The sequence below is a fragment of the Tachysurus vachellii genome, chromosome 13 (assembly GCF_030014155.1).
Source record: "Tachysurus vachellii isolate PV-2020 chromosome 13, HZAU_Pvac_v1, whole genome shotgun sequence".
Lineage (NCBI taxonomy): Eukaryota > Metazoa > Chordata > Actinopteri > Siluriformes > Bagridae > Tachysurus > Tachysurus vachellii.
Genome location: NC_083472.1, coordinates 7306843 through 7323931, shown reverse-complemented (window position 1 = coordinate 7323931; position 17089 = coordinate 7306843). Strand labels below are relative to the sequence as shown.

The window sequence follows — 17089 nt, the reverse complement described above, 5'->3', positions numbered from 1 at the left end:
TTCCAGAAGGCATTGGGGAGTTGTTTTGGGAAGGGACGACATGCAACTTGTGTCTAGTTACAGGAAAAGCACCAAGTTTGAATCACGACATACCGCGTCGGCCATGTAACTCGTCCAGCATCAAGAGGATTGCATGGTGGTAATCGCTTAATAGTTATAGCTTTCGGGGTTTGGGGGGGTGTGTAAACATGTTCTTTTGTCTTTTCAGATATTCACATTGGAACAATCGTGATTGCCTGAAATGAATGGCCTTGTCTTAAACTTTGGTCAGAAATCCATCTTGCTTTCTTGAAAGTTCAAATTTTATCTGCTTCTGTCAAGTGTTATGGGATTATGTGGGGAATGGGAAAACCTGTAGTTTCAGGAGTAAAGAAAAGCCATCGAGGAAAGGCCTGTAGAGCAGCAGTTGAGGTTTTTCTTTTCCTGAGGGAACAAACATGTTCCTTCAGGTTTTGCTTTTTAGCCTCTTTAAAAAAAAAAAAAAGCAAAAGACTCCGGTGGTGGCACTCCTGGTTTCTCTGGGACGGGGTTCAATTCCCTGCGGTGTCTTTGCTTTTCAAACTGCTGTTCTTAATCTTGGCTTAAAAAGAAGTTTAGCATATTTTCACTTGGTCCTCTTTCCATGGCTGTATAGCATGGACACAATGTCTTAGATGTGTTCAGTTCAATGTTTCCTTCTTGAATAAATTAAATGCTTGTGCCTCTGCTGCTCATTCAAGTGCACATCTAGACAATGGTGCAATGTATAATCACAATATAATTGTATATTACAGGCAGTCTAATTGTATAAAGTCTACAGAAATGTGGTGTGATTTATGCATAAAATGTTCATGTAATGAGTGTACCCTGTGCATGCATGAAATGTTACTTATTAAAGTATCTAAATCTTGTGCATCTTGATTTGTGGTGTTTACAATAATTTTCAATAATAAAAAAAAAAAAAACCTGATTACTAAGATTGGCATCCAAGAGCATAGTCCAACCTATTGTAATTGGATGTACAAAGGGGTTTTTTTTTTTTTTTTTAAAAATCCTTCTGTACTGGAGCAACATTGTCAGATCATGTAGTTGGCAATACTGGCTTCTTTCTGTTCTTATTCATTGGATCCCTTATCCATTTCTTAATCGTACTATTCTCAGCTTATCAGTGGTATTGTAAAATGCCCATATTCATGAATAAACACTGCACTTTTTCTTTGTACTGTAATGTGTAGGCTACACTACATGACTGCACTCAATGTCTTCCTTACCTGCTTGGTGCAGGGTTTTTTGTTTTTTAAAGAAATTGTAGCATAATTTATAAGGGTTTATAATCTAAACTCTAAGATACTGTTTTCCTCCTAGAATATTGTACAGACTTCTTTCTGTAACTGATGTTAGGTTTTTACTTTAATATAAAACCTTATTTTATGAGATGATCTAAGGAAGCATGGTCAACTTGACCTCAAGACAAATTGGATCAGTTTCTTTTTTCTGAACTCTAAAATATTACCCATTTATGTGATGTGTATAAAATGTACTATTAAAATGTGTGAAGGTCTAAATCATGTAAAGTTTAAAATCTGTCATTTTAAAGATGTGTTCATAATTTAACTCTGAATTTCACTTAATTGTATATGAATTTGTAAAAGTAGTAAACACTGGTATTGCAGTACGAAATGAATTAGAAAACGTTCCTTATGTTAATACTGGAGAAAATGATGCATAGTCCATTGTCTATGCAACATATCTTTTAAAAAATGTAATTGAGGAAAGTAAAAGCCTGAAAAATTGAAAATGTCCTAAATGACCAAACATTTAATATGAAATTTAAAATCATAGTCACAAATATTCACAAAGTTTACAAACTGATTTTAGAATGCATCATTGTTTTTCTGTGGCAAGAAAGCTTAGAAGTGGTAGAGATAAAAAATTATAAATTACAAATAATTTAATTTATATTTAAACAAGCGTCTGAACTCACTTAGCTTGTTTCTCCCCCCCCCCTCCGCAGCGCCCCCTTGCGGTGATGATTTCCTCGCTCCGGTGTTAGACCGGTTACTAGCGCTGCTCTACTCAGTGTTTAATGCACTGCAAACGATTGAAGGATGTGGTCTTTTTTTTCGAGAGATCCCGTTAAAGACTTCAACTATGAAATTTTATCAGACAATCAAGACAAAACCGGCATATGGACTCTTCATCGTGGGAAACGCAAGGTGAGAGATTGAGAGGCTGTTATTTGAAACGCTGTGCTGTTCGTGTGACAACAGGCCGCGACGTGCATCCTCGGGCTAAAGTTATGTAGCTATCCGGTTAGCATTCACAGTAGCTCCCGCAATATTATTAGGGACAAACGGCTTGACAGCTTATTCTTCAAGCCTGTTTATCTCCCACGTAATTGACATTTATGTAGTTATTTTCTTATACGAAAGCGTTTGATTTCGAAACGTTTTGAAGTGAAACCGTCTTTAAAATATTTTGTAAACAGCCACGTATCTTTGTAGGTTAGCATCTTCGCCACGTCAGTCAGTAAACAGTGGCAGCTAAACTAGCTTTAAGCTGGCTAGCATTAGCATTAGCGTTAAATCCTGATTGTCTCGACCAGCCTTTAAAATACACAGATATAGATATCCTTTATGCAAAATTAATAAACATTCGAGTCAATTTATATGTCTGTGTAAAAGTAAATCGATCAGAATTTTGCCCATTGAGTTACAGGAGATTGTGCAGTTATTGATGGACGGTCAGTTCTGTGTCCTATTAAATAAATGCGCATTATGTCTTTTCTATTAATTGCATTTTACTCCCTTCGTTCATCTTCACTATAGCTACATTGTCTAATTAAGACATTCATCTTTGTGTGTCTGGTGTGTTTTTAATTGCTCCAAAGCATCAGCATCAGTGTTAATTCCTTTACAGATAGAATCAGTATCAGAATAAGAATGTGTCAGTCTGATACTGAGCTCCAGAAGCACTGAACTGGTAGCAGACTGGATTTGATGTAATAAAATATGTTCTGTTGACACAATGAAACTCAGAAACTGCGTGTGAAGAGAACTGAAGGACGTCTCTTGTCCATATGGTTGTCCGTATACAAGTTGTCCATACGGTTGAATTGAAACTTTCTGTGCATTTCCTCTGTAGACAACTGGGGAGCCGGTGTCTGTGTTTTTGTACGAAGTGGCCCAGGGTACAGAGGAGCAGACACAGCTGGCCAAAGCAGCATTCAAGCGCATGAAGACGTTGCGGCATCCCAACATCCTGGCTTATGTAGATGGACTGGAGGTGAGTACCGATGAAGGCGTACAGGGAGAACATACAGCAGTGCTGACTCATCCAGCATCATGAAAATCTCAGTGCAGTTCATTGTTCTTCCTGTAATATTGTGCATGACGTTGAAATTATGCATTTGATGTAGTGTCTGATGAAGGGACGAGGAACTTTTTTTACGTTTGGTTGCTTGTAGTTTTTTACGTTTGGTTGCTTGTAGGTTGCTGCAGGGTGATTGTTTGTTTTGTTTACTGTAAGTTTAGTTAAATTATTACCCTTGCAATTTAACTAAACTTAGACTAAACAAAACAAACAATCACCCTGCAGTAAACCTACACATCATGTCGTGTTATAATGTCCTTATTTAGACCTGTTCAGTTTTGATCATGTGAATGTATCTATAATAGCTCACATAAAGCAAAGTAGAAAAGTTATTTCCTGTAACTTGTGGTCTTAGCTGTAAATAGATGTATGGGAATTTTACACCTTTTCCTCCTGTCTCTTTGTCACTGATGTCGCTCTGACCACCAGCTTCAATTCCTGCATTACATCATATTTAGATATTTTATTTTATTATTACAATTAGATACATGAATTTATCATGTTGGACATGTTGGTGAGGGGAACACAGGTGATGAGGAGGTGATGGGCAAGTTTGGAGTTAAGGAAAGGAACCTTGAAGGACAGATGGTAGTAGACTTTGCTAAGAGGATGGACATGGCTGTGGTTAACACGTATTTTCAGAAGAGGGAGGAACATAGAGTGACTTACAAGAGTGGAGGTAGGAGAACACAGGTAGACTACATACTTTGTGGAAGAGGCAATCTGAAAGAGATTAGTGACTGTAAAGTGGTAGTGGGAGAGAGTGTAGCCAGACAGCATAGGATGGTGGTGTGTAGGATGACTCTGATGGTCTGTAAGAGGAAGAGGTCAAAGATAGAGAAGAAAACTAAGTGGTGGAATCTGAAAAAGGAGGAATGTTGTGAGGAATTTAGACAGAAGTTGAGGCAGGCTCTGGGTGGTCAGGTAGTGCTGCCAGATGACTGGGAAACTACAGCAGAAGTGATCAGGGAGACAGGGAGAAAGGTGCTGGGTGTGTCATCTGGAAGGAGGAAAGAAGATAAGGAGACTTGGTGGTGGAATGAGGAAGTTCAGGATAGTATACAGAGGAAGAGATTAGCCAAGAAGAAGTGGGATATGGACAGGACTGAAGAGAATAGACAGGAATACAAGGAGTTACAGCGCAGAGTGAAGAGGGAGGTGTCTAAGGCCAAGCAGAAGGCATATGATGAGTTGTACACTAGGTTAGACACTAGAGAAGGAGAGAAGGACTTGTACAGGTTAGCTAGACAGAGGGATCGAGATGGGAAGGATGCGCAGCAAGTTAGAATTATTAAGGATAGAGATGGAAGGGTGCTTACAAGTGAGGAGAGTGTACAGAGGAGATGGAAGGAATACTTTGAGGAGCTGATGAATGAGGAAAATCAGAGGGAAAAAAGAGTAGAAGGGGTGAACTCTGTGGAACAGGAAGTAGATAAGATTAGAAAGGATGAAGTCAGGAAGGCCTTGAAGAGGATGAAAAGTGGAAAGGCAGTTGGTCCTGACGACATCCCGGTAGAGGTCTGGAAGTGTCTAGGAGAGGCAGCAGTGGAATTTTTAACTAGTTTGTTCAACAGGGTATTAGAAAGTGAGAGGATGCCTGAGGAATGGAGAAGGAGTGTGTTAGTGCCGATCTTTAAGAATAAGGGTGACGTGCAGAGTTGCAGCAACTATAGGGGGATAAAGTTGATGAGCCATACAATGAAGTTGTGGGAAAGAGTAGTGGAAGCTAGGTTAAGGAAGGTGGTGGAAATTTGTGAGCAGCAGTATGGCTTCATGCCGAGAAAGAGCACAACAGATGCAATTTTTGCTCTGAGAATGTTGATGGAGAAGTATAGGGATGGTCAGAGGGAGTTGCACTGTGTGTTTGTAGACTTAGAGAAAGCGTATGACAGGGTGCCAAGAGAAGAGCTGTGGTACTGTATGAGGAAGTCAGGAGTAGCAGAGAAGTATGTCAGAGTGGTGCAGGACATGTATGAGAGGAGCAGGACAGTGGTGAGGTGTGCTGTAGGTCAGACAGAGGAGTTCACAGTGGAGGTGGGACTGCATCAGGGATCGGCTCTGAGCCCCTTCCTGTTTGCTATAGTGATGGACCAGTTGTCAGAGGAGGTCAGACAGGAGTCTCCTTGGACGATGATGTTTGCAGATGACATTGTGATCTGTAGTGAGAGCAGGGAGCAGGTGGAGGAAAACCTGGAGAGGTGGAGGTTTGCGCTGGAGAGAAGAGGAATGAAAGTCAGTCGTAGTAAGACTGAGTACATGTGTGTGAATGAAAGGGAGGGAAGTGGAATAGTAAGACTGAGTACATGTGTGTGAATGAAAGGGAGGGAAGTGGAATAGTAAGGTTACAGGGTGAAGAGGTGAAGAAGGTACAGGAGTTTAAGTACTTGGGGTCAACAGTCCAGAGTAATGGAGAGAGTGGGAAAGAAGTAAAGAAGCGAGTGCAGGCAGGTTGGAGTGGGTGGAGAAAGGTGTCAGGAGTTCTGTGTGATAGGAAAATATCAGCAAGAATCAAGGGGAAGGTGTACAGGACAGTGGTGAGACCGGCTGTGCTGTATGGTTTAGAGACAGTGACACTGAAGAAGAGACAGGAGTCAGAGCTTGAGGTAGCCGAACTGAAGATGTTGAGGTTCTCTTTGGGTGTGACAAGATTGGACAGGATTAGGAACGAGTACATCAGAGGGACAGCTCATGTTGGACGTTTGGGGGACAAAGTTAGGGAGGCGAGATTAAGATGGTTTGGACATGTTCAGAGGAGGGAGAGTGAGTATATTGGTAGCAGAATGTTGGACATGGAGCTTCCAGGCAGGAGGCAAAGAGGTAGGCCAAAGAGGAGGTATATGGATGTAATTAATGAGGATTTGAAGCTAGTGGGTGCAAGTGTTGAGGATGCAGAAGATAGGGTTAGGTGGAGAGAGATGATTCGCTGTGGCGACCCCTGAAGGGAAAAGCCGAAAGAAGAAGAAGAAGAAGAGATACATGAATTTATCAACACTATGTTCACATTTTCAAAACTCACAACAATGGTATATTTGGACTCTCCTATATATCACTTTTCATTTCTTTGCCACAATTCATTAAAATCAATTCAATACCTTTCTTTAGAAACATGTTTGTTTATTTTATTTTGCATGCATCTAATTTTAAATCAAAGAAATATAACATGGTGAGACATACTCTAGTAGGACAATCATCAGTGATGGTGTGCAATGCAGACTGATGCAAAGCAGACATACTGTTATTGTCCTATTGTTTATTTTTCACAACAGCATGTCAAGTATTTTGATTCCTCCTGTACCACAACAATTGAAAAAGTAATAGTGTGGACAATCCAAAAAAAAGTTAAATGAACGTATCCTGATAGAAAATGCCACCATATCAACAATTTCTCTGCAATCAACAGTGACATGATATAAATTCATCTTAAAGTATATGATTAAACAAATAGGGACTGAAAATAAACACTCATGTTTAAGATGTTATTTGTCTCATGTGTCTGATGACAGACAGAGAAAAGCTTGTACCTGGTCACAGAACCGGTGACTCCACTTGCAGCACATTTGAAAACTCAGGATGAGAAGGGTGGGTCAGGAGAGTTGGAGATTTCTTGGGGCCTTCATCAGATTGTGGTGAGTAAATGATGTCTATCACACACTAGTACACTTTCCTGTGTGTGTTACTGACACAAATTTAACATTTGACCTTTCGTTGTAATCACTTGGGCTTTGTGTTTTTCTGATATTTCTCATTCCTCTTTATGTAGAAAGCACTGAGTTTTTTGGTGAATGACTGCCATCTTCTGCACAACAACCTTGGGATGTGGGCTGTGTTTGTGGATCGAGCTGGAGAATGGAAGCTAGGGGGGCTGGATTATGTGACCTCAGACCAAGGAGAACCTTCCTCATTACCCCCTGCTAAAGTAGTGAACCCAGAACTAGAGAAATATGACCCACCGGAAGGTTCCAAAAGTACAGGAGAGAAATGGTGAGTGGGATATTGACAAAGAGGAACTTAAGCAGAGCTGCTTCTGTTTGCCAACAGAAATAAAGTAGGAAAAGCCCAAAGCTTTCATAGTTTTCCGAACAGTAGAAGGATGTTATCTGTCCAGTATGTTACAGATCATTGTAAAAATGTCTATATGTTTTGTGTCATCACAGGTCAGGTGATGTGTGGAGGCTGGGTTGTTTAATTTGGGAGGTGTTTAATGGACCTCTGCCTCGTGCCTCATCTCTGCGATCACTTGGCAAGGTAATGTAACTAGCAAACCTGATTCAAACTAGATAATTAACTATAGGCTTGTTTTGCATTGAAATATTGCTTAAAAAAATGTTTGTTTGTTTTTTGGACCAGGAATTAAAGTTCCTAGATTTTTTATTTTTATTTTTTTTAGCATAAAGTTAATTTATCAGTGATGTAAGCCTTTTAAAGAGAAAAGAAAACAGTTGAATTCTACTTCAATTGTAATTGTGTGCATATTTAGAAATTATAAGAACACCCTTTTTTTTTGTTTGTTTGATTGTTTTTGAATGTGTGCAAATTTTCTGTCTGTTAGATCCCAAAGCAGTTAGTAACACATTATTGTGAGCTGGTATGTGCAAACCCAAAAACTCGGCCCAACCCGGCCCGCTTCCTGCAGAACTGTCGCACTCCTGGAGGCTTTCTCAGCAACAGTTTTGTGGAGAGTAACCTGTTCCTGGAGCAGATCCAGGTAGATCCCTACCACTGTGTACATACAATGTCTTTTTCTAATTAAGTTTTACTTTTTACATGCTAAAGATTGAACATGAGTTTTTGTGGGCATTTTGTAGAGGATTGCCTTGCAAATGCTTATTTTAATTTAAGATATGACGTCTTTTTGTTCAGATTAAAGAGACGGCAGAGAAACAACAGTTTTTCCAGGACTTGAGTGATAATCTTGACTCTTTCCCTGAAGATTTCTGCAAGCATAAAGTCCTGCCTCAGCTCCTCACAGCGTTTGAGTTTGGCAATGCTGGTGCCGTGGTTTTAACACCGCTTTTTAAGGTAGTGTTTTTATGGTGATTGTGTGAATTTTAGTCATATTTTCCTTTTGTATAGATATATAGATATAGATATATAGATATATAGATATGTGTGTGTGTCTTTCCAAAAAAATACTTTTTTTGTCTGACTGACAAATTTTGCCTGAAATTTTGCCTTATATTATAATCCTTTAATCAGTATTGTGATATTGGCTTTGCAATACTGAAATCACAGACTGTTGCACTAAGCAGTTCCCATTTGTATGGATGAAGACATCTGTTGACCCTTTTCCACCGAGGCAGTTTGAGTGCTGGTTCGGAGCCAGAGCCTAATTTAGAACCCGTTCTTTATGTTTCGACCGCCAAAGCACCGGCTCTGAACCAGGAAAAGTGGTTCTTAAGTAGCACCAAAACGTTGCTGGTCTAGACTTAAGAACCGCTTGTGTCAGGGGCTGTGGGTGGGGCTTCTGTTAGTGCCTAACGGGGTTACTGTTAGCGCCTGTGATAATGTACCTTAAGTATACTAATGTTTAATACACTTTTACTTTATCGCAATATGATCAATTATCAGCACACATGATAGTAGGTAGCTACAAGCTAAGGATAAATTTTTTTCTGTGTTAATGATAAAATAGCGTTATGTACTTTCTCGATTACAACCTCCATTTATACAAATTACATGGAGCTGCACGTACATGTTTGATTCTCCGCATTTGGATGCCAATGTAGGTTCATAAAGCCATGAGCATTAACAGCAAAGCAACATCCGAAAATTGTTGATGTGTTTGTGTTTGCTGTTGCTGCGCTACCGTTGCTGGGAAACATGGTACGTATACAGTGACGTCAGACTTGGCTCTCTAACCGATGGAAAGGCAAATCGGTTCTTAGAAGGTTTGCCAGTGGAATCAACTTTGAACCAGCACCAGTGCTAGCTCTAAACCAGCCTTTTTAGTGGAAAAGGGGTATGAATGGTGTAGTAATGCTGAATGTTTGATATAGCAGGAATTAGGAAACAAATAGAAAACCAAAAATTGTGTGTATGTTTTATTTATTTTTTAATCTAACACGTCCATAAACAATGGAATGGACTCTTAACACAGGGTTTCCGCGGGGTCATAAAAAGTCATAAATTTAACAATAAGAATTTAAGGCCATAAAAAGACATAAAAACGTCCGGATTTTCCATACAAGGTCATAAAAAACATTTAGCCACGTCTTAAATTGATATGCTCGTCCATTAATTTGTTCTTCAATCAAAATGCGCTCGTGGTGGCAATGGCATTCATTTGTTTTGCCTGTTATAGTTCTGTATGAGGAATCTTGGTGGTATCACACTGGTATCACAGCGTTCCAGAACTACGAGGTCCATGCGGCAGCATACAGACTTGTCGGAAGGACTTTCACAGAAACCCGCGCGAACTCCGAACATTCTGTATCATACTGAGTCACTGCTTAGTTTAATTGAAATCATCCTGGCTATCACAATGGGAAAGTGTACCTTTAACGATCTGTGGCTCGAAGACGGTGCGTTTAGTAGCTGGCTCAAGCCCGTCGCTAACAATCGGTATCAAGCCTATTGCACTCTGTGTAAGAAGACGTTGGAGCTATCTAGTTTAGGCATAAAAGCCTTGAAGTCGCATGCAAAGTCGGAAAAGCATATTGTTGCTGTAAAAGGCCTGCAGCGGGTGCAGGCGAGCCGTCAGTTTTGTTCGGCTCCGTCACTAACGTTGCCCGGTCCAAGTACAGCGCGGGATTCCGTTTCTGTCACATCCAGTGCCACACACAGTGGTTTCAGATCAACCTCCACACTGAAAGTTACTTTCAATGAAAGTCAATAATAAAGACTTTTGAAAGGAATTTTAATGACTGAAGTTATTTATCGTAATTCGTGTAAGTCATAAATTCAAATCATAATGGTCATAAAAAGGTCTTAAAAAGTCTTAAATTTGACTGATTAAACCCTGCAGAAACCCTGTAACACATCAGCACTACTCCCATTTCAAGAGTGATGATGTGGCACAATACTCTCTTCGTATTGTATTGTTCTGTATTGTGTTTGCTTTCATTCTGATGTGTGTATATATACACATTTATATCTGGCACGAAATCTTTTCCATAAAGGATACTACATGGCATGTAGTATGTAAGAATTATACAATGGATTGACTTGAAGGCAGAATCTTACCTTAAATTACAGATTAAACCATTATTAACGTTCTCTGCGATGTGTTTGACCTCAGGTGGGAAAGTATTTGTCCACAGAAGAATACCAACAGAAAATCATCCCCGTCATAGTGAAGATGTTTTCCTCTACTGATCGTGCAATGAGGATACGGCTTCTGCAGCAGGTCACCGTTCACATGCAAACTTAATGTACTCATAAGCAGATAAGCAACGGCATGTGTCTTGTCTCTTGCCCTTTTTCTTATTGTTTTGTATTCTAACACAGATGGAGCAGTTTATTCAATATTTAAATGATGCAGCAGTCAATTCCCAGATCTTTCCTCACGTAGTTCACGGATTCACAGACACAAATCCAGCCATCAGAGAGCAGACAGTCAAGGTATTGGCTCACTTGGTTAACATCTTTTATCCAATTAGCCTTTTAAAGAAAGCAGTATGTTTTTTGTTGTTGTTGTGTGTTTTTTTTTTTTTTTTTGTTTTGTTTTTTTTTTTTTTGGATTTAATTTGATTTTTTAAATTTTCTGATTTAAGAAGGCTGCAGTATTGTATAATGGTCCTTGCTAGAACATGTGGTTTAACTGCAGGGAAATGATGTGAAGAGATTTTAGGCTATACAGGACCTATTTAATGCGTTTTGATCAGACCTTCTGTTTGTTTTCCTCTCTGTAGTCCATGCTTCTGTTGGCTCCCAAGCTGAACGAGGCCAACTTGAACCAGGAGCTGTTGCGTCACTTCGCAAGGCTGCAGTCAAAAGATGATCAGGGTCCCATCCGCTGCAACACCACTGTTTGCCTGGGCAAGATCGCCCCCTATCTCAATGCTAGTGTAAGTTATTTACAAAACTCTGCCCTTCCTCACATCCTCCAGCCTTTCTCCCAAACCCAACAGCAAGCTAACTATGTGGTCTACATTATAATGTTACAATATTAATAAACAATTCAGTCTCTCTGTTATTTCTCTGGTCATTTTCTTAAGACTCCTTTGTATCGCAATCCAGTGTAACAGAAACATTTTGTTGAAGTATAGTATTCTCTGCTTTTGTTCTGATTATCAGCAACCCAGCTGTAGGCTTAACACCTTCTCCATCACATAACATTTCCCTTCCTCTTTATGATAGTCTACAAATATATGAGTAGTGTGTGCATATTCAAATGATGGATAAGTGGGTAGCTCCACTTCCGTTATATAAAAGCTGACTGATTAGATAATACAGCCTTACTGTGTTACAAATTGCTTCTTCAAGTATTCTTTTAACATTTAAAAGCACATTTGACAATTTTTAAAAATAGTTTTATGTCAATGTCGGTCCAGCGCTATCAGAAATATCACAGATGGTGTTTTTTCTATCTGCAATCTGGATCAGATGCGTCAGCGGGTGTTAATCTCAGCATTCACACGTGCCACTAAAGACCCGTTTCCTGCATCGCGTGCAGCAGGAGTGCTGGGCTTTGCTGCCACACACCACTATTACAGTGTGGGTGAGTGTGCGATGCGCATCCTGCCCACCCTCTGCCCACTCACTGTGGACCCTGACAAGAACGTCCGAGACCAGGTGACCCACCTCTCGTTGAGCCCGGCACTCATATTTCAATTGTCTGCTACACTCCAGTAGTATTGGGCTGATTGGTTTTTTTTCTATTATCCAATAGGCATTTAAAGCCATTAAAAGTTTCCTAAATAAGCTGGAGACTGTTTCAGAAGACCCAACTAAGCTAGCTGAAATAGGTAAGACTTATCGAACCATAAAATCTATGCAGAGAACTGACATCGCTTAGCTTTATCTTTGTTGTAACTATACCGATGTGTGTTCTTTCTTTTCGTTTCAGAAAAGGATGTGAGTGCGTCTGCACAGGCAAGTAGTTCAGCAGCAACGTGGGCTGGCTGGGCAGTAACAGGAGTCTCCTCCCTTACCTCCAAACTCATTCGCAATGCTCCTGCAGGCACTGAGGGGGCAACAGCTGAAAACGCCCCATCTGTTCAACCTGCAGCTGCTACCAGTGCCACAAATACAGCAGGTAAATACGTTTCGCTGTCATATTCTGCTCTCTGACCTAATTTGCTGAATACTTTTGTAGTTCTGTTCTGCATTTTCTTTGATTTATTAATTCTGTTTTATCAGATTCAGAGGCAAAAGCACACACGACCTCTGTTTCTTCCTCAACTACTGTTACTAACAAAACAGAGGACACGCATCCTACAGAACAGACAGAAGAGCCGGTCGGAGATCGGTGGGACGATGAGGATTGGGGAAGCCTTGAGGTGATTGTTTCAGCAGCCTTCTCACATAAGCATGGCATTATAGCTTTTTAGGTATTAGAAACACCTATACATCTGTTCATTCATGTAGTTGAGACCTATACGTCCGTTCATCCAAATCAGACAATGTGGCATCAGCACAGTACATAAAACCTTGCAGGTTGAGAAGAGTGCTTTTTGAGCTATTATAGCCTTCCTGTCAGCTAGAACTATCTGTTCAGGCCTCATCAGCAAGGTGCTTTTACTCACAGGTTACTCACTGCTGCTTTTTTATTTTTATTTTTAATTTAATACAACTCAAAACAATTTGTCTGGCACCAGCAATCCTGGACAGTCAAACTCCATGATCACTTTTTACCCTCCTTTTGATGTTTCTGAAGCTCTTGTCGTAACTATACTGAACAAAATTATAAACGCAACACTTTTGTTTTTGCCCCCATTTTTCATGAGATGAACTCAAAGATTTGTTGATGTACACAAAAGGCCTTCTCTCAAATACTGTTTATAAATCTGTCTAAATCTGTGTTAGTGTGCACTTCTCCTTTGCTGAAATAATCCATCCACCTCACAGGTGGCATATCAAGATGCTGATATGCAAACCACTCACCCACATGAAGCCATACACGCTGTCTGCCATCTGCCCTGTACGGTGAAAACTGGGATTCATCCATGAAGAGAACAATTCACCAAAGTGCCAGATCACAGAATGTGAGCATTTTCCCACTCAAGTCGGTTTTGACGACGAACTGCAGTCAGGTCGAGACCCCGATAAGGACAAAAAGCATGCACATGAGCTTCCCTGATGCGGTTTCTGACAGTTTGTTCAGAAATTCTTTGGTTATGCAAACCAATTGTTGCAGCTGGCCGGGTGGCTGGTCTCAGATGATCTTGGAGGTGAAGATGCTGGGTGTGGAGGTCCTGGGCTGGTGTGGTTACACGTGGTCTGCAGTTGTGAGGCCGGTTGGATGTACTGCCAAATTCTCTGAAATGCCTTTGGAGACGGCTTATTGTAGAGAAATGAACATTCAATTCACGAGCAACAGCTCTGGTGGACATTCCTGCAGTCAACATGCCAAATGCACGCTCCCTCAAAACATGCGACATCTGTGACATTGTGCTGTGTGATAAAAACATTATAGAGTGGCCTTTTATTGTGGCCAGCCTCAGGCACACCTGTCAATCATGCTGTCTAATCAGCATCGTGATATGCCACCTGTGGGGTGGATGGATTTATCTCAGCAAAGGAGAAGTGCTCACTAACACAGATTTAGACAGATTTGTGAACAATATTTGAGAGAAATAGGCCTTTTGTGTACATAGAAAAACTTTGAGTTCAGCTCATAATTATAAATATAATGCTTATAATTTTGTTCAGTTTATGACGTGAAGGTATTTTTCAGTAAGTAGAAAATGATATATTTTAACTTTGCTGTGTGCTCTTAGGACGCGGAGAAAGCGCAAACAGATCCAGATGACTGGAACTCTGATTGGTCTACTATGTCTTCAACACAGAAGAAAAGCAGTGTATGTACATTAGGATTTTTTTGTGAGACAATAATCAGAATTTAATTACCATAGCGTTAATGTCAGAAGTAAAGTCAAATTTGTACTATGTTGTTTAGTATGTGCTAATAAAATTAGAATTGAAATCAAGATATCAAGACACAAAATAAGAAAAAAATTCCAATTATCATATTGAAGATTCACATTATACATTATAAAATTTACTTAGTCACAAGTAATTGTGGCTAAGGTTCAGAGGACACGTCAAATTTTAATATACTTTCTTTGAAGACCCTGTCATTTATGAAACATTGATTTGTTGTGATTTTTTGTTTGTTTATTTTTTGAATCGCAGGGGGGGCAGACTTCTGTTGCCATGAAAAAGCAGAGCTCTGATTGGAGCAGTTCTGGATGGGATGCTGATGATAGCTGGTCTAACGAGAAGGATACAGATGGTCAGGGCCAGAGTTCACCAGCAGATGAGGGATGGGGCAACGACTGGGAAGATGATGGGGCGCTGGCAGAAAGTTTTGCCCAAACACCACACAGCACTGCTTTATCTGGATCTTCAGGCGTTCTTCCTAAAACTGCTAGTGCTAGCTCTGGACAGGAAGGCTTACGACTGACTAGTGAATATAACTGGGACAGTTCAGGTGCAAAAGGAACAACATCTGACCTGTTCTCCGGCATGTCCCAGAGGGCCGGCACTGCTTCAGCTGCTGTGGTGAGGAGATAGACAGCAAGAATGTTTGCAGAAACGAAAGCAAGATATGTTTGGGAAATAAGAGTGATTTGGTGTTTGTGTGTGTTTGTGTGTGTGTTTTCTTTCTAGAAGCCTGAAGATGGCTGGGGAGGGAATGCTGGAGGTGACTGGGGAACAGAGAACTGGGAGTCCTTAGATGGCGATCAGGGTTAGTTTCACTATTAGCTGCATTTTTGAATTGTCAGGAAGGTTTAAAAATCAAAAATGTAATTAAGTATTAGCTGTTTTTAAGAAACTGTTCAACTGCTCAGTATATGAATATCATTGTATGTGAATTTTATCAAGTCATTCCAATGTCACTTTCAATGGTGTAGGTGATTTTAGTGCTTATGAAGTCTTATATATTTCATTTATGCTTTTTTTTTTTTTTTTTTTTTTACTGAAATTTAAAAAAATATTTGCGTTTAAAGGAAATTACTTTGTCCTATTCCAATCGATGCAGAAACATACATTACTACATACTGGGATCAAAACAATTAGAAATAAAAAAATTTGAAAGAATAAATTGATAAATATTCTGATCTAAAAAAAAAAAAAAAAAAAAGGTAGGTTGTTTTTTCATGTTTTTCTGACCCTTATTTGTCTTATGTAGTAGTCAGAACAATTTAATCACTACTAAAACTTTACTGTCATTATTTACACTTTTTTTCTCAGGAACAGGAAAATACATTGTAACTGTATAGAGCTTTGAGGTAATAATGTACCATCAGTTTTTAAAGTGTTGTTTGTATCCTATTTTAGGTTTTAGTAAGGCTGAATTAGCCAAGAAGAAACGGGAGGAAAGAAGGAAAGAGTTGGAGGCCAAACGAGCAGAGAGGAAGGCAGCCAAAGGTCCCCTTAAATTGGGTGCACGCAAACTGGACTAAGAGAGAACTATCCTGGAACAGCGTGAGTCAGGTCTGAGTATCATGGTGGACCAGCGGCTGAACAGAGACGGAAGGAAATTTAGTCAGTGCTATTCTTAAGGCAAAATTCCATGATGCCCCATTGGTGGAATGAAAGTTCCAAGCTGTCATTGGCTCTTGGACAGGGTGGGGTGAAAGTGTGACATCATACTGTCCAGCCAGTATCCTAGATATGCCTGAATAATGGACCATACACCCTAAACTAATGACATAAGTTATCTCCTGATATTAGAATAGAGAAATTACTCTTTTTTTTTTTTTTACAGTATCGATACATCAATTGTGCATGGACACTTGTTGGTAAATGGCACTGGGAGTTAAACACTCTTTTTTTTTTTTTCTTTTTTTTTTATATTAAAAAATATATGTTCTTCAACCTTGGTAATGTAGTATGTGTGTATGTTGAATATACACTTCATACTGTATTCTCCTGCCCCTGAATGAACAGTTATGACCTTTGGCCCAGACTGGAAGGCTGCTTGTATGTGTGTAGCAATCACAATCCTGTGACAATCCCAGGTTGATTTACATAATTCCAGTGCATGTATGAATAATTAATATATGTTACAAAACAAAATATCTGATACCTGCTGTGATGGGGCCCATGAACATGTGCGAAGAGATTATTCTCTGTTTTTATTGTGCCTTTTTCATTTCCTTTGAAGCTGGGCTGAGATGCTTGAACAATTTTTTTTTTTCTTTTTTCTTTTTTTTTAGTATGTTGTGTTGAGATTATTTCAGTCTGAATGTTAGTTTTATGATCAGGTGCAATATCTTAAGAAAGACAAATCCTGTATTACATACACACATTACACCCTTAAGTAATTATATTAATAAAATCCTAAGGGAGCTTGTCTCTTCAGATGAACTTCTGCCATTTTGCTTAAATGAATTGTTTTCTCCTCCCAGGCCATTCACTAAGCAGTAACAAAGTCCTCGTCCAGGTGGACTTGAATGACAGGATTTTTTAAACACTCTAAATATAGAAGGGGTGTGTTTGTTTGTTTATATAATCTTTGAACCGTACAGCTATGATGAGGATTGCAAGGTCCGTCCTAAAGAAAATGTTCTTAACATATGGGTAAAAATAATCAGCAATGGGATTTAATTTGATGCCACCCAGAAGTTGA

The 17089-nt window shown here is 39.6% G+C and overlaps 1 protein-coding gene across 1 annotated transcript; it reads left to right on the top strand.

Annotated features, from left to right (window-relative positions):
- The first annotated feature begins 2005 nt into the window (after positions 1–2005).
- On the top strand, positions 2006–16827 carry scyl1 (SCY1-like, kinase-like 1). The gene is made up of 18 exons (XM_060885012.1): positions 2006–2195; positions 3124–3264; positions 6855–6977; positions 7112–7332; positions 7506–7596; positions 7901–8056; positions 8212–8370; positions 10589–10696; positions 10798–10911; positions 11202–11357; positions 11896–12084; positions 12182–12257; positions 12359–12547; positions 12652–12791; positions 14232–14312; positions 14647–15015; positions 15124–15202; positions 15796–16827. The coding sequence occupies exons 1-18, from the start codon at positions 2088–2090 to the stop codon at positions 15918–15920; spliced, it is 2625 nt and encodes an 874-aa protein (XP_060740995.1). The 5' UTR covers positions 2006–2087; the 3' UTR covers positions 15921–16827.
- Positions 16828–17089: the final 262 nt, after the last annotated feature.